This window comes from Cryptomeria japonica, unplaced genomic scaffold, assembly GCF_030272615.1.
Source record: "Cryptomeria japonica unplaced genomic scaffold, Sugi_1.0 HiC_scaffold_48, whole genome shotgun sequence".
Lineage (NCBI taxonomy): Eukaryota > Viridiplantae > Streptophyta > Pinopsida > Cupressales > Cupressaceae > Cryptomeria > Cryptomeria japonica.
Window position 1 is genome coordinate 301870 of NW_026728870.1, and position 23371 is coordinate 325240.

Consider the following 23371-nt stretch of genomic DNA (forward strand, 5'->3'; position numbering starts at 1 on the left):
GGCACTTTGTTCTTCTAATATTACAAAATTGAAGACTTTTTAAAAACAGTTGGCAATAATTTTGGATATTATTTTGTATGTAGTGTTGCATAAGGAAATCAGTCTAAAATCTTGCATAGAATTTACCATCTTCTTCTTTCGGACTAGTGCAAAGAATGTGTTGTTTGTGGTTCATTTCCTTTAATACCCTCTTCTTTTTCCTTGTTTCGTCCACTGTCAAGTGTGTAGATCTTGGCCCACTATCTCCCAGAAACATTGGAATAATCTAGCAGAGAAACTATCTAGGTTAGGAGGCTTGTCGAGATTCATCTGAAATATTGTTGTTTTAACTTCCTCCATTGTTGCTGCCTTAAAAAACTCCTGGTTCTGTTGTTCTGATATTACTTCGGGAATTGTATCCATAAATTTTCCCCTCATTTCCTTACTCCCTTGTGACTTTTCCTTTAACATTGTTTCAAATAATTTTGTGGCCTCTTTGTTAACTTCTTCCAAATTTTGGGTTCTTGTTGCATCAATCTTGTTGATTTCCATAAATTTACTTCTCCCTTTTTTTTCTATTGAGGCCTTGTGAAAAAAAATTGTATTTCTTTCCCCCTCTTGAAGCCATACTTCCCTTGATTTTTGCCTCCAATAACATTCTTCCCTTGCCAGTATTTCAAGTAATTCAAATTTTAAACATCTCTCCCTTTTGTATTCCTTTGGGCCCATTTTGTCCTTGATTATAGACCATTCATTATATTGCCCCTTAAGCTCATCAATTGATAAGTAGGAGATACTTTCTATAACAAGTCAAATTATGATATTGCTATCAAGATTCAACTATATAGTTTTCAAGTCAAACTCATTGACCCACGTTTCATGAGTAGTGGTTCACATGAACTCATCTCCCATGAGAATGAATGGTCCACTTATCCCTCATTATATCTAGGTGATTCTCACAGAGGTGAAACATTGGGCCTTCCCAGAAGGTCACCCATCCTAGTATTACTCCAACTCGGACACTCTTAACAATGGAGATTCCTCCAAGGTTGAACCCACTTATAATAGAGCCCCTTATGCTTATCAATTTATAAGTAGGATATATTTTCCACAACAAACCAAATTATCATATTATTATCAAGATTCAATTATGTAGTTTTCGAGACAAACTCATTGACCCATTGTTCATGAGTAGTAGTACACAAGAACCCATCTCTCATGATAATGAATGGTCTACTTAGCACTCATTGCATCTAGTTGATGCACATAGAGGTAAAGCATTGGGCCTTCTCAGGAAATCACCTGAAGGGAGACCTCCTAGGAATAAGCTTAATGATTATGTATTCTTAGAGACAAATTTAATGTTGTAATAAGTTGGGCGAGGGTAAGATTTGACTATTATTTGAACTTGACTTTCTTAAAATGTTTCATCAACACGGTACTTGAACAATGATTTTGATTTTCAAATAAGTTATTGGCATTAAAAAAAATCCACTAGTTGTTGTGAGTGGACTATGTGTACATTTATGTGAGTATTTTTTATGTATATAATTGACATACTAGAACATCTTATCACTATTGTAGAACAAGAAGCAACATTTATATAGGAACATTTTGAATAGAGGACTTACCAAAAATTAATTTGACATCAAAATGTTTGCTTGCTTCCAACTAAAGTTGGTTCTATGAAGATGCTCAATGTAAACTTTTTCATTTTAGACTCGATGATCTCCCCTTAATATATACAAACACCACCAGCCTTTGAGCATAAAAAATCACATAACAAAAAAAAAAAAAGAAAGTAGTTAAGTACAACCAACAAAATTAGATCTATGCCTTAGAGAACATATGTAATACTAGGGGAAGAGCACCAATAGATAACATAGTTCCAAGAACCGTCACCTTATTGTTATGTTGACCCCCCAATAGCCTTCATAGTGAAAACACCATTAATAAATTTGTTTTGTACCAATAGCCGATCTTTTTTTGTAATTAATTGGCCCATTTGTGAACAACTATTGGAACATTTGTCGCATTTGTGCACCACTATTGGAACATTTGTGCATCGCTATTTGGACATTTGTCAACAAATACTAACAATTTTGAGTTGACGGTTACTGGAACATCTTTAGTTAGGTATCAGGCGACACTTTGAAATGTGTACTTTTTTACCTTTGTGCGCATAACTGATTCCAGAGCATGCATCGTTACTACCCAGAAGCTAGATCAATAGCTATAAGCAATTAAGTCGCATACGAAGATGACTAAAAAAAACCAAAATAGGACGTACCCTTTAGGATCTGTGGGTGCGCGAAGTTAGCTATGACGACTACTGGTGCTCTTCCCCTATGAAAATACCCTAGAACAAATCTGATATAATGAACAAATTTAAGTTACATATTTTCCTTCATCAGATCTTTAGAGTCAATGTCACATCAAACACATTTCCACACATCTTCCCTAGAACTACATATACTTTTCTTTGCAATTACTCTCTTAACATTTAATATTTCAATCCTCACTCTAAATTAATTAATCTAACGTCATTTTTACTTATGTATGCGTCTTGTTGTATCAGACTAGACTTGTATAGGAATAGGTAATTATGGCCATACAAACGTTATCATCCCAAAATTCAATAGTTTCGATTCTCTTAGTCAAAAGACACGCCTGTTATGCCTTATAAATATATTTGGAAAAAGAAAACAAAAGCAAACTAACTCGTACTCTGCTGTTATGCCTCCTTGTATCTGCGCTTGTGAGAAAAATATTTAGGCTGTTTCGAAATTTCAATTCAGTCCACTAAATCAGTTGAGAGGTTTTAAAAGGTGTGGAAAGTATTCACATTCACTGAAAAGCAACTCTTTACAGTTAAAATCCATACAAGGTCTGCAACAGGAATTATGTTCTACATATTCTCTTTATTTTCTCTTTTGCAATTTTTCCTAGACTTGTGATTGGGATAGTTAGCAGATTCAACACACTTTAACATGCAACTGATTATCATTTCCAATGCAGAAGGATAGAATCCCAGCAGTTACAAAGAGAATTTCCTGCCTCTGAGGTATGAATACTATACCATCTTGTTATTCTTATAAAGTGGTTTTGGGTTTGGATCATTTGCGTTGGGCTTGGAGTTTATTTCATTAACACTTTTGGTTTGGTAGGTTGCAAACGAATTTGTGAACCAGTATTACTGTGTTCTAAACAACTGTCCAGATAAGCTATACGAGTTCTACAAAGATTGCAGCACTATCACCCGCCCTGAACCTAATGGTCAATTGTTGCATGTAACAACCCTAGAAGTAAGTCAAATATTGCAGTAGATTCAGTGTATAACAGTTTCAAATCATACAAATTCATTTTTGAAATACAATATTACCATATGGCATGCAACTACAAGATACCTTCGAAGTTTAATTTTTATCCATGGTTTAAGTTTACATTTCTTTATTCAATCAAATTTGCAGACATAATGTTGTTCTTGTTTTGAATGGTTGTTACCAACAGGCTATTAAAAACAATATAGTGTCTTCGCTCAATGAGGGAAATGAGGTTAAAATAGGAACTGTGGATTCACAAGAAGCTTATAATGAATCTTATATCATATTGGTAACTGGGATCATATTAGGGCACGAGAATGTCGAAAGAAAATTTGCCCAGTCTTTCTTTTTAGCACCACAGGAGAGAGGCTATTTTGTTCTAAACGATGCATTTCGGTATTTGGAAGAATCCCAGTATTCAGAAGACAAAACTTATATGTCGGCTAATGCTGTTTGTGATGAGCCTTTGCAGGAAGGTAAAATGGTCTCTTCTTCTATCTTTCAGTATTTTTCGATGTAGAATCTTCTTTAATCGCAACCTTTCTGTGTCTTAGCAGAGATAGTTCCTGCAAAAGAAATTCAAAGATTTGAATCACAACCTTCGAAATTGGAAAATAAACATGCTACTGAAACTGTTGAGAATGAACAACAGCTTAAGGATATTGAGAAAACTATTTCACCACCAGAAGAAACAACAAAAATGAGTTTTCTAGCAGTCGTAAGTATAAACATTTTGAATGCACGTCGAGCACTTCAAAGCCCTTTCATACATTGAGCGTTTGTAGAATATGATGTTACTGATATTTTTTTCTTTGAATGTTTAGCTTTTGAAAGAGAACCCACATCCTATTCAAAGGCCAACTGTTGTGGTGAAATTTCCAATAAATACCGGACTGAAAGCAAATGTACCATCACAAGTACATACAACATCACAATCCTTGAACTCTAATTCTGGAAAAGCCCCAGGTTACCATAATCTTCCCTTCACCATTTTTTAATTGTATCTTTCAGGTTCTTAATTTCTCACTAACCTTGAAATTCCATATAACTTACAGTCAATGAGAACTCAATCCATTTAAGAAATTTGCCATGGAATTCTACAATTACCTTGCTTGAAGAAGAGTTTAAAAAATATGGTTCTATAAAGCCTGGTGGAATTCAAATCAGAGCCAACAAGGTATGTTTTTGAAAAAAAATCTCGCTTGTTTTCTGCTTTTTTCCTTCTGTAATGTTTAAATACTGTAATGCAGGAAAAAAACTTTTGCTATGGTTTCATTGAGTTCCAATCATCAACTTCTGTGGAGAGTGCTGTAAAGGTACTTAATTTGTATCGAATTATTTAGTGTTATTAGATATTGTATTTAACTTTATTTTCATAAAACTTGTATTTATATTTTGTAAGCAGGCATCTCCTATTGTCATCTCTGGGCGTCGCGTATATGTTGAAAAGAAAAGGTTGGCTGGTTTCAGAGGTATTTCGCAAAGCCTTAATTAAGTTATTATCTATTCATATAATGTAATATAGTCTTCAAATATAATTGTTTTTCTCTGCTCCTACTGATTGATTTCTACCATGGAAAGACAATATTCCGAATGGCGTAAAGAGAGGAGGCGATCGCCAAGGACGCAATGGCTATGCAAGAAATTTCTAACTTCTATTTCCGAGAACTTCAAATGTACAGAAGAAGTACATGCTTTTTATTCATACTTGGTCTAATCTAAAGCAGTTTACCCCGTAGAGGCATAACCAGTATGAACAAAGGCAAAGGCATAGGCATGGGAGAGCATAGACAATAATAGAGTCACCTTGCCCAGATTGAGATAGAGACCCCGCAAGGGCGGATGGAAACTCTGCAGCTGGTCATGAATTTGGAACCACGCTGCAACTGGAAGGGATCCTGAGCAAGGTGCTGGCTCCGAAGCTGGTTTTACTGGGTCTCGAAAGCCAATCGCTTCTGATGGGGGTTTGAAATTTCGAAGAATCATCAATGTAAATGTAATTAGAACTCTGTATGGTTTGTTAAAGAGTTCTATTTTTGTTATCTATATATAAAATTTTGTTATATCTTATACAATGAATGAATGAAATATGTCAAATGTATAATCTACATCATATGTCATGAATATTATAAAAGGTATAATCTACATCATATGTAATTAGAACTCTGTATAGTTTGTTAAAGAGTTCCATTAGATTCTCTCCTCCACACCTTGTTTTACCTTTTATATTATTCTATTTTCATAATATTCTATGTTTTATATCTTATTCAAAGATATTAAAGGTTTTAAGGATATTTTATTGGTGATATTAGATGGTCAAATGTGAAAAATAGAGAATTGAATGGACCATATCATGACTACCAACTTTCATAAGATATATTAGACGAGAAAATATTTGAGTCATATACAAAAATCTGTTAATGAATGTTACTTGAATAAATAAAACTTTAAGAGTTTCTTATAATACAAGGAATAAAATTGGTCATTTGTTGAGATTAAAAATTAGAAAAGGACCCGAAAGGAAGTTTATTGTGGTGTATGTAAATAACGAAAAATTGAAACTTGGTATAATACTATAAGCATGGAAATAGACCTTTGTATACAAAAGAAATGATAGATTCCTAGGATTAGAAAAAAAAACACTAAACACGCAAGATCATGTTTGCTAAGTTGAATAATAGGATTATAATCATAAGGAAGGGAATTATGTGAATTATGTTGTATTATAGATTCTAGATTAGGTCTTTTTGTAAAATTTATTAAGGTGATCACTCACAAGAAGGTGGTAAAATAGAGAACCACAAAAGTACTATAGATTATGTGTGATATTATCAATAATTGTATTATTTAAGCTAAAGTAGATCAATATTATAGAAGTGGGGTAAACTTTAGGGCCAAATATATTGATACGGGAAAAAATTTAAATGAAATTTTAAAAAATAAATCTATTATAATAGTTAAATTTATAACTTGTATATTTTTAGAGCTTGAAATGTATAGAAGAAGTATCTGTATACAATGAATGTTAGAAATATGTCAAATGTATAATTATTAGAAAATTGTAGTTAGATAATATATGTATAAATTTGTTTTATATAAATTATAACACAAAATAAATTAATTTTTTTAATTATATAAATTTATATTTTTTTTAAATTGTTTTTATTTAAACTTTGTTTCACGCAATATTTTTTTGTAAAAGAAATGATTATGTACCATTTTATTGATGAAATACTTACCTACCATGTTATGATTTTTTTAAATAATATTTAATGTTAAGATATGTTATGATTATCTTACATCATAAATTTTTATGTGCTAAATTACACAAGGGAGTGAATCATTTAGTAGAATATCATTTGAAATAGTACACTACAATAAAGGCTTGCAACACCACATATGAGCAACTGAAATAGTACACTACAATAAAGGCTAGTTATTTAGATTATTTATAGACATGGCCCTACTAATGGTATGTCTAATCAAAACCTTCCATTGTTCTTCTCTGCTAAGAGCTTTGACTATCCATTGAGAAGCTAATGCAATGCCTTTCCATCTTCAATCCTTTAAGCCGATTCCTCTCATGTTCTTGCTCATAGTGCACCAACTCCATTTAATAGCATGGTTCTTTCTCCCTCATTTTCCATTAGATCAAATGATCTTTTGGATATAATTAAACTTATAATTGCTTGAATTTCATGAAGATGTATAATAAATGTTGTAGGAAGATAGTATCTTTTGACAAACTTGAACCCTCCCTCCAATGATGAGGTAACTCTCCCTCCAATGGTAAGGTGGTGCTCACATATTCTATTTCCTTAAATTTTATCAATTTAACTTCTAACCCACTCTCACATAGCTTTCAGCTTGGGCTCTACTGCAAAAGGTATACCGAGGTATCTAATCAATTGGTTAGGTCCTTCCTACCTAAAGGAGTATTTATCTAACCAAATTGGGGGTTGCTCATCCCATCCTAGGAGAGTAGATTTAGCCATTGAGATATTTCCACCATAGGCTTCACAGAATAGCTCTAGTTTGTACAAAAGTGCATTTATATTTACTTCTTTCAATTTAGTTAAAATTCTGGTATCAACTGCAAACTGGATGTTAGAGAAATTTCTTCCATTGGGTAACTTAATTTCATCCACACCCGAGGAGGTTGAGTAATCTCTTAGGAGATAATAGAGAGCATCAGCAACAATGATATAAAGTGCAAGGGCAAGGGAGCATCCCTTTCTTATTGATCTAGAAAGGAAAAACCTATCATATTTCACACCATTGATTTCTACATAGGCCTTAGCATTTGTTATTAGTATGTTGACCTGCCTACAGTAGTCTTCTAGAAACCCAAGGCATTCCATCACCATATTGATAAAAACCCCAATCTATTCTAGCATATGCTTTTTCAAAGCCCAATAGTAGAATGATTGCATATTGTCTAGACTCTTTAACCCATCTCATAGCCTCCCAACATGTGAGGAGATTCTCCAGACTGTATCTTCCCTTTACATATCTTGTCTGAGTAGGATATATAATCTTAGGCATAATTCTCTCTATCCTTTGTGCAACAACCTTGGCAAGAATTTTATAACAGACAGTTAACAATGTGATAGGCCTCCAATTTTTTATCAATGTCATGTCCCCTTATTTAGGAATAAGTTTTATGACCGCTATATTTATATCCTCCCCCAATGAGCCATTAATTTAAGCTTCTTTATAGACTTGCATCAAGTCCTCCGCAATCCAATGCTGACAACTTTTGTAAAATTCAATCGAAAGACCATCAATTCTTGGGGCCTTTCCATTATTAAGAGATGAGAGCCTCTTTGATCTCATATAAAGTGATTCTCTGATTTAACATGGTAGCATCTTCTTCAAAGATCTTCCTTGGGATAATGGATTTAAGATGTCTCCTAGCATTGTCTTTCTGCACTTCACAGTGTCCACTAGTCGATAGTTTTTCATAAAATCTAGCAAAAAGACTCCAAAATGTCTATCTGATCAAATATAACCTTACCTTGGCTTTGCATTGGCTGAGCTCTGTTCATATTTTTCTCTGTCATTAATTCCTCCAAGCTGATCTCAAAAAATACCACCAAATATTTCTAGACGAATGATAAAGCATCATCTTTCCCCCAAAATAAAGGATTTGAATGCTAAAAAATCAATTTATGTAGATTAGAAAGAGAGTATAATAGGAAGAATATACAAATCAAAATATTTCTCATAAAGATATTATCACTATCAATCACCTCCTACCCCTTCACCTTACTTGGAGCAATTCTTGAATAACAAATTATTATCTTTTATTTATTCCAAACATGTAAATACTTTTTAGGTGAGAAACCATTACCTAGAGTACTTCCCTTGACCCCTTCAGTAGCAATTGAAATCAAAAGGTGGAACCAACATGAAAATACCAACTAGATAGTGTTGAAGAAACTCTGTCTGCATTCACCCATCATGGAGCCAAAGGTTAATTTCTTGTACATAGATGTCAAATCCATGACCAAATCATAGACAAAAGAAACCCCAAAGTTTGCCAATGAAAATGAGAACCAAGTGAAAGGAAGAGAGAGGATGACATGTTGAATTAATTTTCTAATAAATCATTTTTAAAATTTTTGAAAACTATACATGTTTAGAATTTAAATACAAAATCTGAAAACTTAGTAGTTCAAAAATATTTAATTATATGCATTAATTGGATAAATTAATTAAAATATTGAATTAAATGGATGGAATGATATCATTCCTTGGAGGAACAAATAATCAAAAACTAAATTATATACTATAATTCTCTTATAACCTCTTAGAATCTTTCTTCTCTAAGAATATGTTATTTGAAAATGAATATGTTATTAGTCGATAGGATTTTATGGTGAGATTTGCCCACCAAATTTAAGAATCCTCACCCCTGAACTTTTTTGTTCAAAAGGTGTGTTACTTTTAAAGGTGTAGGTTGCAATTTGGAGTGCTTGCACATTGTTCAAGACTTTGGATACTTAAATGTGATGCTGCAAATGGAGACTATGATATCAAAACAAGTTTGAAATGGAAAGTAAGTGACTAATGATAATCAAGAGCTAGATTTAGACCTTTGTGATCTTGATCGTTATGGCTAATCCTGCAAAACAAAATATATCTCTAATTAGAAAAACAAGAAAAATTTGCAAAAACAAAGAATACAGCTACAAACAATAATTAAATTTTGCTATTTATATTATTAAAAAAGTATGATTTGAAATGAATAAATAACACATGGGAGTAGAAATTATGGTGGAAGAGGTAGGGTTTAAAGTGCACTTTTTTTCGTTAGCTTAAATGCAAACAAGCATGCAACACCTTTTTCTTGCATAATTCTCCTTATTTCACAAATTGAATAGAACATCATGCAGCGGAACAAAAAGTTAACTTGTTGTATTGACACCCCCCATTAAGTCTAATTAATGAGAGCTATGCGTCCTAGAAACAAAGCCTGGTCAGGACCCTGATTACAAAGAGGAAAGGAGAAAAATCAAGTGAGATAAACTCTTAACCATTTGTTGTGTGCTTCTACTCACAAAGAGAAGCTGAGAAGGGGGGCACTAGGAAGAGAACCAAACCACCCAATTGTGTGCAGTTGAAGAAAAAGGAAAAGCTCTTGGGGCTTCTGAAGAAAGGGGGTTTTACCCCTTAAATTGAAAGGTTGAAGGGTTCTAAGAGGGATGTTACCAGCTATTTTTGCAAGCACTAGAAAGATGGGACTATTATCCTCCATTGGTGGAAGGTATTGGTTGATGGGAGCCTCATTCCCCAAGTCACCAGCCTATCGATTGAGGGGATGAAATTTTATAGAGATAGGACTTCTATACAGCAAGTTGTGTAGAAAATGCACACAGGCCGACCAACTTTTTTCAAAATCTTCAGGGATGAATATTACAATGATTTTAACGCTAACCCCATAAAATTGGCAGATTTTACGATTTCTAGATAGGCAAAATTACGGTTCAAATGTGAAAATAGGACTCTATTAGGGTTTTGAAGAGAAAAGGGAATTGGACTGCAAATTTGGAAAGGGTAAAACCTAAAGCATAGGGAAACCTTGGAAAATGTTTATAAATCTGAATTTCAATGAAATTGATTGAAATCTATACAAAATCCAATTAATTTTTAAAATTACGGTTTTATGACCTAACCACTTAATTTTTCAAATTTGAATTTGGAAAAGAAGAGGGAAATAAAAAATTTGAATTGTAGGAATGAAGAAAAATCTAAATATAGTCACAAATCTGAAAATTGAATGTAAGTTTAATTTTTGCACAAGTTCATGATAATGTTTGAAAATTAGGGTTCGAATAATTAACCACTTAATTTTGTAAATTAAACAAAACAAGGAGGAAATTGAATTTGACAAACAAAGCAATTTTTAGATGTAAGACAATAGCAAGATAAACACATGTTCAATTTCAATTTTAAAACAAGTGTTTTGAATGAATTAACCACTAAGTGTGCATAAAAATTAAACTTCCAAGTTTGTTCCAAGGAAAGAATTCAAGATGTCGCGTTCACGAAAATGTAATGTTTGGAAAAATGAGCGAATAAGAGATCTAGCGGAAAGCCTTTCTTCCCTCCAAAGAGAGATGGAAGTTTCACTTCGGATTTCCCTTCAAATACTTTTCACTCATTGCATTAGAAGATGGGGGAAAATGCACTAGATTCAACCTCCAGAGAAGGAAGTAATATTCTGATTGATGTGGGAATGGTAGGTTGCTCCTCTCTTAATGAATGAGATTGAATTTATTGAATTGTGTACTAATGACTAAGAGAATAAAGTGACAAAGATCTTGTTGTAAGTCGAGATAGAAGTGTAGGATGAAGTTGTGCACCAGGATCTGGCAATAATATGTCGAGACGAAGTCGCCTTGGAATTTGACCAAAAGTTGCCCGGACCGTGCTGAAATGTGTACGCAGTCCTCCAAAACAATCCATGAAAGGAAAATGATTCTTTTACCTCTACAAATGGATTCCAAATACGAAAGTACTGTTGCACACCTACAACCTACACATAGAAAACAGAGGAAAAGGGGTTGGGATTGGGGGTTTGCCTTCATTTCAAACACCAGTTTTTGAATTAACCAAATGAAAAGTACTTGCAAGTAAATGTAAATGAAAGATTGAAATGTAAATCACCTCAAGGGAGGTTGTTATAGATATGTTGATAGAATTTTTCGGATGAAGTTGAATGTTGGAATGAATCTCCTCTTCAATGGTTGAATCTTTGACTTGAATGCAACACCTATCCTTGAAAGAAGACTTGAGATGCTCAATACTTGAAAGTGATTCTTGAATGCTTGAATGCGTGATCTCGTGAAATTCTCGCTTATGAAACTTCCTTCCCCAAAATGACTGCAACTTATATACTTATCAAATAGTGTTATTGAACTAATTTTCCATGATAGGCAGACACTAGGGGAGTTTACCTGCTCAATGCACAACCACCAAAGCATAATTTGAGGATTAATACCCCAAAATAGAGTAGGGACAGGGGCACCATGCCCCTGTCCTGCCTTTTTTTCTAGGAGAGGATGCTTGTTTAGGCAGAGTGGGGAGCAAGAAATATGCAGTTTTTCAAGGCCTCAGCAAGTCTCTAGTCTCCAATCAGGCTTAGGGATTCAATTTTTCATGTGTGGGGACCTTATTATGGTCTAAAATTGCAAGGGTCACAATTTTATGACACTAAAGTTATTATAATTATATTTAAGGTTTATGGATTGGTTGTAATAAATCGATTCAGGGAGTCATTGTGCCTTCTTCGACCTATGTTTTAAATAGAAATTCATAAAGATTTAAGACTGAAAAAATTTATGCATTGGGGTAAGTGATCAGGGTTGAAGATGGGTACCTTTTTCCTATAAAGAGAGATATTGATGTACTAATGTGATTAAAAAGAAGAAAAAGCTCAAGAATGTTGTCAATGATCTTTGTAATGAAAGAGAAAATCACATTTTTTTCCAAACAAACCTATTTGAGAAATCTTTTTGTGCTTCCTATCAAGAAGTTAGATAATTAGGTTGTCTTGAAGATTGAGTACAGGGCTATAGAAAAATTAAGTTGCTCATACAAGGCAAAGTACTAAGACAGAGACTTTTAAGGTTGATAATTTGTAGTATCTCTACAAATGTACTCAATTTAAAAGTTGAATTCCATGCACTAATTAATTTTCATTTTCCTTATAAGGGTATATCTAAAATTTAGTGTTACCAATACCAGCTAAACACAAAAGTAGATTAGAAAAGAAAAGCATCGATTTCCATAATAAAATAAAGAGTTTATAATTATGTCTTATTTTTTATGCCTAAATTGAAATAAATTGGTTATTCTTATAATTATTATTAAATATGTTATCGACATCGATAAACTAGTATATCAATATCAATAAGGTAAATATGCTAAGCAAACTTTAAACCTTAAAGCCAGACTTTAAAATATTTGCCTGCATTTTTCATGCGTATAACAAAATGGGAGCTATGGAATGTTGTATGGAAATCTACTATAGGGTGAAATGGCTTAAATAAGACGCACTAAGCATACGGTTTTAGTCTTAAAAATGTTAAACATTCAGAGTTGACTGACATTTTTGTGCTTAATATGTCAATTAAGGAGTGTGTTCATGCAAAGAATACAAAGACTTTCCAATTTGAGTTAACAACTTAAATTTAACCAAATACATGTTGGAAATTATAATGTATTCAATAGAATACCATGCTCTCTTTAAATATTATCCACAATGGCCAAACTCAAAAAAAAATTTATTTTAATGAAATGTAAAAGGTAGCATGGATTGTGGGTTTTTTTTTTTTTTTTTGATAGGTAATGGGCCGAAGCCGATAAGGTGTACATACCCTACCCCCTTGTTTGATTTGAACTTGTGACCTCTCTTTAAAAAGCACAAATTCTCCACCATTAGGCCAACTCAGGTTGTACGGGTTATGGGTTCTTTAATGTTGACTATTGTAACTCAAATTAGAACAAGCAATGCAACACCAATTTGAGAAAGAAACAGTAACAGTGGTGATTGAGAAGTAAATAAGAATTAAGTATGACTTTCTAATGCCTTTTATATTCATTTGAAGGATTTTTTTCATTTCATCCTTATAAAGTGGGATAGAATAGTATCAAACGCAACATGCTACCTAGTTAATAAATTGCTTGAGTCAAGTACCATATTTTCCTTGTTACATGAAATTTTTTATGTCGATTTTTTTAATCTATAAAATCAACTACTAAAACCCACAAGGAGATAAGATGCTCCAATAACACGAACTATAGTTGTTTTCAAAATTACTCCTAGCCATCACACCAAGTTCATCAAAGTTGTGAGGAACACCCATGTAGAAGAAAGATAAGAGTTTCTACTCTCTAACGTCAACCACATTTTTAGTTCATAAGGAGGTAATTTATCTATCCAAAGTAGTAGAAGAATTTATAGGTTTGTGGTCAACATATCATGCATTGCAATTTCCTTTTTTCCTCTCCCACTATTTCATCTATAGATGACCCAATATCAATAGTAATGATATGGAATGGTTAATAACAAAAGAGTTCATCCAAACAAAAGGACCCAAAAATATCTAATTATTCATCATGAATTCTTCTGAACCAAATTTTGACACAAACAATTGCTAAGGATACACCCCTCCTTAACTAATTATTTATGCAAGATGCTACGAACTTCAACTTTTTGTAACTAAATAAGTAGTGTCAACAAACCAAATGAAATGTAGGTGAGGACTACAAGGTGAGAGAATAAACTAGTAGCCAGTATTGGATTGCTACATATAAATCTTCTAGTGGGGTTGTGGATGTTTAAATTATCATCACAATGGAAGGATGTGTTTACACAGCAATTATAAGAATTGAGTAAATTTGACATAGATTTAAATGTTAAGGAGTTTTGTAGTAAAATGCCAACAAGAATACTTTATTATAAAACTATGTATCTTTAGAGAATTTGGTATTTCATTCAACATTGTTGAGCAAATAAAGAAAGACTCGGTATTTCATTCAACATTGTTGACCAACTTATCGTCCCATTTTCTACTATAATTATCCCATAATCTTTCACCTGTTCTCCCCATTTCAATAGGGTCTCTTTTCTTATGTCTTCCAAATTCAGATATTCCTCCAAATTTTTTGTAATTATTTCATGAGTCTTTACGAAATAATCCTTGCTCTCCATTTACTATTTCCCATGTGATATATCTTGTTATTATATCCCAGCTTTCTAAAATATAATTCCACACTATCGAGCCTCTAGGAGAATCTCTTACTTTGAGTATGCTAATCGGGTAATTGGAATTTACATACTTCCTTCTTATGATTTTAATCCATTTCTCGTTACTATTTGTATATAGTCTCCATACAAGTTTTTCTCCCATTTCCAACTTCATTATCAACAAGTTTCTTAGTCCTGCACGTCCTACTTTTTTTGGCTTGCATTTATTGTCCCACATTAATAGGGGTATTCTGTTTTGGTCATTCATGCCATTCCAAAAGAATCTTTTCATGATTTTTTTCATTTCTGCATCTATTCCATCAGGGATTTTAGAGAGGACATGGAGTATAACGGGACTGTCAAAAGCACTGATTTTATCATAAGCAATCTTCCTACTAACGAAATCCATTTACCTTTCCATAGAATCTTCTTGTCTACGTAGCTTGAAACTATGTTCATCCAGTATTCCTTTTTATTCATCCCTTTAAAGAGTCATGTGCCCAAGAACTTGCCTAGAAAATTAGCTACTTTAAGTTTTAGGATGTTGGTCGAATCCCTTGCAAGACTTGGTTGAGTGTTGACGAAGAAGACCTTCGATTTACAAAAATTAATTTTTTGTCCCAAGACATAAAAATATTTATTGAGTAGTGACTCAATAGTCCTAGCTTCCTAGTTGTCTGATTGTCCAAACAACATAGTATCATCTGCAAATTGCTAGTGTGTCACCGTGGCCTCACCAACAACTACCTTAATTCCATACCATTTGGTTCCTCCCTTAGTTTAGTTATCCCCCTACCCATTGCCTCTCCCATAATTATGAATAGAAAGGGAGATAAGATGTCGCCTTGTCTTATACCTCTACTTGAATTAAAGAAACCATGAGCCCCACTATTCATCCACACTGAAAAGGTTAGAGTTGATATGCATCCATCCACCCATCAAATCCAATCCTTCATAAGCCCAAATTTGTCTAGAATTTCCTTGAGGAATTCTCTATCCATCGAGCCATACACTTTCATAATATCCAATTTTATGATCATCCCTGCCTATTTTGATTTTCTAGATGATTGAATTCCTTTATGGGCTATTATTATCCTTTCCACTATTGAACTCCTAGGGGCAAAGGCACTTTGTTCTTCTAATATTACAAAATTTAAGACTTTTTAAAAATAGTTGGCAATAATTTTGGATATTATTTTGTATGTAGTGTTGCGTAAAGAAATCGGTCTAAAATCTTGCATAGAATTTACCATCTTCTTCTTTCGGACTAGTGCAAAGAATGTGTGGTTTGTGGTTCATTTCCTTTAATACCCTCTTCTTTTTCCTTGTTTCCTCCACTGTCAAGTGTGTATATCTTGGCCCACTATCTCCCAAAAACATTGGAATAATCTAGCCGAGAAACTATCTAGGTCAGGAGCCTTGTCGAGATTCATCTGAAATATTGTTGTTTTAACTTCCTCCATTTTTGCTGCCTTAAAAAACTCCGGATTCTGTTGTTCTGATATTACTTTGGGAATTGTATCCATAAATTTTCACCTCATTTCCTTACTCCCTTGTGACTTTTCCTTTAACATTGTTTCAAATAATTTTGTGGCCTCTTTGTTAACTTCTTCCAAAGTTTGGGTTCTTGTTGCATCAATCTTGTTGATTTCCATAAATTTACTTCTCCCTTTTTTTTCTATTGAGGCCTTGTGAAAAAAAATTGTAATTCTTTCCCCCTCTTGAAGCCATACTTCCCTTGATTTTTGCCTCCAATAACATTCTTCCCTTGCCAGTATTTCAAGTAATTCAAATTTTAAACATCTCTCCCTTTCATATTCCTTTGGGCTCATTTTGTCCTTGATTATAGACCATTCATTATATTGCCCCTTAAGCTCATCAATTGATAAGTAGGAGATACTTTCTATAACAAGTCAAATTATGATATTGCTATCAAGATTCAACTATATAGTTTTCAAGTCAAACTCATTGACCCACGTTTCATGAGTAGTGGTTCACATGAACTCAACTCCCATGAGAATGAATGGTCCACTTATACCTCATTATATCTAGGTGATTCTCATAGAAGTGAAACATTGGGCCTTCCCAGAAGGTCACCCATCCTAGTATTACTCCAACTCGGACACTCTTAACAATGGAGTTTCCTCCAAGGTTGAACCCACTTATAATAGAGCCCCTTAAGCTTATCAATTTATAAGTAGGATATATTTTCCACAACAAACCAAATTATCATATTATTATCAAGATTCAATTATGTAGTTTTCGAGACAAACTCATTGACCCATGTTTCATAAGTAGTAGTTCACAAGAACCCATCTCTCATGAGAATGAATGGTCTACTTAGCACTCATTTCATCTAGTTGATGCTCATAAAGGTGAAGCATTGGGCCTTCTTAGGAAATCACCTGAAGGGAGACCTCCTGGGAATAAGCTTAATGATTACGTATTCTTAGAGACAAATTTAATGTTGTAATAAGTTGGGCGAGGCTAAGATTTGACTGTTATTTGAACTTGATTTTCTTAAAAATTTTCATCAACATGGTACTTGAACAAGGATTTTGATTTTCAAATAAGTTATTGGCATTAACAAAAATCCACTAGTTGTTGTGAGTGGACTAGTGTACATTTATGTGAGTATTTGTTATGTATATAATTGACATACTAGAACATCTTATCACTATTGTAGAACAAGAAGGAACATTTTGAATAGAGGACTTACCAAAAATAATTTGACATCAAAATGTTTGCTTGCTTCCAACTAAAGTTGGTTCTATGAGGATGCTCAATGTAAAGTTTGTCATTTTAGACTCGATGATCTCCCCTTAATATATACAAACACCACCAGCCTTTGAGCATAAAAAATCATATAACAGAAAAAAAAAAGAAGTAAAGTACAACCAACAAAATTAGATCTATGCCTTAGAGAACATATGTAATACTAGGGGAAGAGCACCAATAGATAACATAGTTCCAAGAACCGTCACCTTATTGTTATGTTGATCCCCCAATAGCCTTCATAGTGAAAACACCATTAATAAATTTGTTTTGTACCAATAGCCGACCTTTTTTTGTAATTAATTGGCCCATTTGTGAACAACTATTGGAACATTTGTCCCATTTGTGCACCACTATTGGAACATTTGTGCATCGCTATTTGGACATTTGTCAACAAGTACTAGCAATTTTGAGTTGACGGTTACTGGAACATCTTTAGTTAGGTATCAGGCGACACTTTGAAATGTGTACTTTTTTACCTTTGTGCGCATAACTGATTCCAGAGCATGCATCGTTACTACCCACAAGCCAGATCAATAGCTACAAGCAGTTAAGTCGCATACGAAGATGACTAAAAAAAACCAAAATACGACATACCCTTTAGGATCTGTGGGTGCGCGAAGTTAGCTATGACGACTACTGGTGCTCTTCCCCTATGAAAATACCCTAGAACAAATCTGATATAATGAACAAATTTAAGTTACATATTTTCCTTCATCGGATCTTTAGAGTCAATGTCACATCAAACACATTTCCACACATACTACATATACTTTTCTTTGCAATTACTCTCTTAACATTTAATATTTCAATCCTCACTCTAAATTAATTAATCTAACGTCATTTTTACTTATGTGTGCGTCTTGTTGTATTAGACTAGACTTGTATAGGAATAGGTAATTATGGCCATACAAACGTTATCATCCCAAAATTCAATAGTTTCGATTCTCTTAGTCAAAAGACACGCCTGTTATGCCTTATAAATATATTTGGAAAAAGAAAAGAAAAGCAAACTAACTTGTACTCTGCTGTTATGCCTTCTTGTATCTGTGCTTGTGAGAAAAATATTTAGGCTGTTTCGAAATTTCAATTCAGTCCACTAAATCAGTTGAGAGGTTTTAAAAGGTGTGGAAAGTATTCACATTCACTGAAAAGCAACTCTTTACAGTTAAAATCCATACAAGGTCTGCAACAGGAATTATGTTCTACATATTCTCTTTATTTTCTCTTTTGCAATTTTTCCTAGACTTGTGATTGGGATAGTTAGCAGATTCAACACACTTTAACATGCAACTGATTATCATTTCCAATTCAGAAGGATGGAATCCCAGCAGTTACAAAGAGAATTTCCTGCCTCTGAGGTATGAATACTATACCATCTTGTTATTCTTATAAAGTGGTTTTGGGTTTGGATCATTTGCGTTGGGCTTGGAGTTTATTTCATTAACACTTTTGGTTTGGTAGGTTGCAAACGAATTTGTGAACCAGTATTACTGTGTTCTAAACAACTGTCCAGATAAGCTATACGAGTTCTACAAAGATTGCAGCACTGTCACCCGCCCTGAACCCAATGGTCAATTGTTGCATGTAACAACCCTAGAAGTAAGTCAAATATTGCAGTAGATTCAGTGTATAACAGTTTCAAACCATACAAATTCATTTTTGAAATACAATATTACCACATGGCATGCAACTACAAGATATAATGCTGTTCTTGTTTTGAATGGTTGTTACCAACAGGCTATTAAAAACAATATAGTGTCTTCGCTCAATGAGGGAAATGAGGTTAAAATAGGAACTGTGGATTCACAACAAGCTTATAATGAATCTTATATCATATTGGTAACTGGAATCATATTAGGGCACGAGAATGTCGAAAGAAAATTTGCCCAGTCTTTCTTTTTAGCACCACAGGAGAGAGGCTATTTTGTTCTAAACGATGCATTTCGGTATTTGGAAGAATCCCAGTATTCAGAAGACAAAACTTATATGTCGGCTAATGCTGTTTGTGATGAGCCTTTGCAGGAAGGTAAAATGGTCTCTTCTTCTATCTTTCAGTATTTTTCGATGTAGAATCTTCTTTAATCGCAGCCTTTCTGTGTCTTAGCAGAGATAGTTCCTGCAAAAGAAATTCAAAGATTTGAATCACAACCTTCGAAATTGGAAAATAAACATGCTACTGAAACTGTTGAGAATGAACAACAGCTTAAGGATATTGAGAAAACTATTTCACCACCAGAAGAAACAACAAAAATGAGTTTTCTAGCAGTTGTAAGTATAAACATTTTGAATGCACGTCGAGCACTTCAAAGCCCTTTCATACATTGAGCGTTTGTAGAATATGATGTTACTGATATTTTTTTCTTTGAATGTTCAGCTTTTGAAAGAGAACCCACATCCTATTCAAAGGCCAACTGTTGTGGTGAAATTTCCAATAAATACCGGACTGAAAGCAAATGTACCATCACAAGTACATACAACATCACAATCCTTGAACTCTAATTCTGGAAAAGCCCCAGGTTACCATAATCTTCCCTTCACCATTTTTAAATTGTATCTTTCAGGTTCTTAATTTCTCACTAACCTTGAAATTCCATATAACTTACAGTCAATGAGAACTCAATCCATTTAAGAAATTTGCCATGGAATTCTACAATTACCTTGCTTGAAGAAGAGTTTAAAAAATATGGTTCTATAAAGCCTGGTGGAATTCAAATCAGAGCCAACAAGGTATGTTTTTGAAAACAAATCTCGCTTGTTTGCTGCTTTTTTCCTTCTGTAATGTTTAAATACTGTAATGCAGGAAAAAAACTTTTGCTATGCTTTCATTGAGTTCCAATCATCAACTTCTGTGGAGAGTGCTGTAAAGGTACTTAATTTGTATCGAATTATTTAGTGTTATTAGATATTGTATTTATCTTTATTTTCATAAAACTTGTATTTATATTTTGTAAGCAGGCATCTCCTATTGTCATCTCTGGGCGTCGCGTATATGTTGAAAAGAAAAGGTTGGCTGGTTTCAGAGGTATTTCGCAAAGCCTTAATTAGGTTATTATATTTTCATATAATGTAATATAGTCTTCAAATATAATTGTTTTTCTCTGCTCCTACTGATTGATTTCTACCATGGAAAGACAATATTCCAAATGGCGTAAAGAGAGGAGGCGATCGTCAAGGACGCAATGGCTATGCAAGAAATTTCTAACTTGTATTTCCGAGAGCTTCAAATGTACAGAAGAAGTACATGTTTTTTATTCATACTTGGTCTAATCTAAAGCAGTTTACCCCGTAGAGGCATAACCAGTATGAACAAAGGCAAAGGCATAGGCATGGGAGAGCATAGACAATAATAGTGTCACCCTGCCCAGATTGAGATAGAGACCCCGCAAGGGCGGATGGAAACTCTGCAGCTGGTCATGAATTTGGAACCACGCTGCAACTGGAAGGGATCCTGAGCAAGGTGCTGTCTCCGAAGCTTGTTTTAGTGGGTCTCGAAAGCCAATCGCTTCTGATGGTGATTTGAAATTTCGAAGAATCATCAATGTAAATGTAATTAGAACTCTGTATGGTTTGTTAAAGAGTTCTATTTTTGTTATCTATATATAAAATTTTGTTATATCTTAGACAATGAATGTTTGAAATATGTCAAATGTATAATCTACATCATATGTCATGAATATTATAAAAGGTATAATCTACATCATATGTAATTAGAACTCTGTATAGTTTGTTAAAGAGTTCCATTAGATTCTCTCCTCCACACCTTGTTTTACCTTTTATATTATTCTATTTTCATAATATTCTATGTTTTATATCTTATTCAAAGATATTAAAGGTTTTAAGGATATTTTATTGGTGATATTAGATGGGTCAAATGTGAAAAATAGAGAATTGAATGGACCATATCATGACTACCAACTTTCATAAGATATATTAGATGAGAAAATATTCGAATCATATACTAAAATCTGTTAATGAATGTTACTTGAATAAATAAAACTTTAAGAGTTTCTTATAATACAAGGAATAAAATTGGTCATTTGTTGAGATTGAAAATTAGAAAAGGATCCGAAAGGAAGTTTATTGTGGTGTATGTAAATAACGAAAAATTGAAACTTGGTATAATACTATAAGCATGGAAATAGACCTTTGTATACAAAAGAAATGATAGATTCCTAGGATTAGAAAAAAAAACACTAAACACGCAAGATCATGTTTGCTAAGTTGAATAATAGGATTATAATCGTAAGGAAGGGAATTATGTGAATTATGTTGTATTATAGATTCTAGATTAGGTCTTTTTGTAAAATTTATTAAGGTGATCACTCACAAGAAGGTGGTAAAATAGAGAACCACAAAAGTACTATAGATTATGTGTGATATTATCAATAATTGTATTATTTAAGCTAAAGTAGATCAATATTATAGAAGTGGGGTAAACTTTAGGACCAAATATAATGATACGGGAAAAAATTTAAATAAAATTTTATAAAATAAATCTATTATAATAGTTAAATTTATAACTTGTATATTTTTAGAGCTTGAAATGTATAGAAGAAGTATCTGTATACAATGAATGTTAGAAATATGTCAAATGTATAATTATTAGAAAATTGTAGTTAGATAATATATGTATAAATTTGTTTTATATAAATTATAACACAAAATAAATTAATTTTTTTAATTATATAAATTTATATTTTTTTTAAATTGTTTTTATTTAAACTTTGTTTTGCGCAATATTTTTTTGTTAAAGAAATGATTTAATATGTTGAAATGATTATATACCATTTTATTGATGAAATACTTACCTACCATGTTATGATTTTTTTAAATAATATTTAATGTTAAGAAATGTTATGATTATCTTACATCATAAATTTTTATGTGCTAAATTACACAAGGGAGTGAATCGTTTAGTAGAATATCATTTGAAATAGTACACTACAATAAAGGCTTGCAACACCACATATGAGCAACTGAAATAGTACACTACAATAAAGGCTAGTTATTTAGATTATTTATAGACATGGCCCTACTAATGGTATGTCTAATCAAAACCTTCCATTGTTCTTCTCTGCTAAGAGCTTTGACTATCCATTGAGAAGCTAATGCATTGCCTTTCCATCTTAAATCCTTTAAGCCGATTCCTCTCATGTTCTTGCTCATAGTAAACCAACTCCATTTAATAGCACGGTTCTTTCTCCCTCATTTTCCATTAGACAAAATGATCTTTTGGATATAATTAAACTTATAATTTCTTGAATTTTGTGAAGATGTATAATAAATGTTGTAGGAAGATAGTATCTTTTGACAAACTTGAACCCTCCCTCCAATGATGAGGTAACTCTCCCTCCAATGGTAAGGTGGTGCTTATATATTCTATTTCCTTAAATTTTATCAATTTAACTTCTAACCCACTCTCACAAAGCTTTCAGCTTGGGCTCTACTGCAAAAGGTATACCAAGGTATCTAATCAATTGGTTAGGTCCTTCCTACCTAAAGGAGTATTTATCTAACCAAATTGGGGGTTGCTCGTCCCATCCTAGGAAAGTAGATTTAGCCATTGAGATATTTCCACCATAGGCTTCACAGAATAGCTCTAGTTTGTACAAAAGTGCATTTAGATTTTCTTCTTTCAATTTAGTTAAAATTGTGGTATCATCTGCAAACTGGATGTTAGAGAGATTTCTTCCATTGGGTAACTTAATTTCATCCACACCCGAGGAGGTTGAGTAATCTCTTAGGAGATAATAGAGAGCATCAGCAACAATGATATAAAGTGCAAGGGTAAGGGAGCATCCCTTCCTTATTGATCTAGAAAGGAAAAACCTATCATATTTCACACTATTGATTTCTACATAGGCCTTAGCATTTGTTATTAGTATGTTGACCTGCCTACAGTAGTCTTCTAGAAACCCAAGGCATTCCATCACCATATTGATAAAAACCCCAATCTATTCTATCATATGCTTTTTCAAAGTCCAATAGTAGAATGATTGCATATTGTCTAGACTCTTTAACCCATCTCATAGCC

General features: G+C 33.1%; 1 protein-coding gene across 1 annotated transcript; it reads left to right on the forward strand.

Annotated features, from left to right (window-relative positions):
- The first annotated feature begins 18653 nt into the window (after window positions 1–18653).
- LOC131031337 (nuclear transport factor 2-like) lies at window positions 18654–20539 on the forward strand. The gene is made up of 9 exons (XM_059215052.1): window positions 18654–18695; window positions 18799–18936; window positions 19075–19363; window positions 19445–19605; window positions 19712–19853; window positions 19943–20064; window positions 20138–20203; window positions 20293–20359; window positions 20469–20539. The coding sequence occupies exons 1-9, from the start codon at window positions 18654–18656 to the stop codon at window positions 20537–20539; spliced, it is 1098 nt and encodes a 365-aa protein (XP_059071035.1).
- The last annotated feature ends 2832 nt before the right edge of the window (window positions 20540–23371 follow it).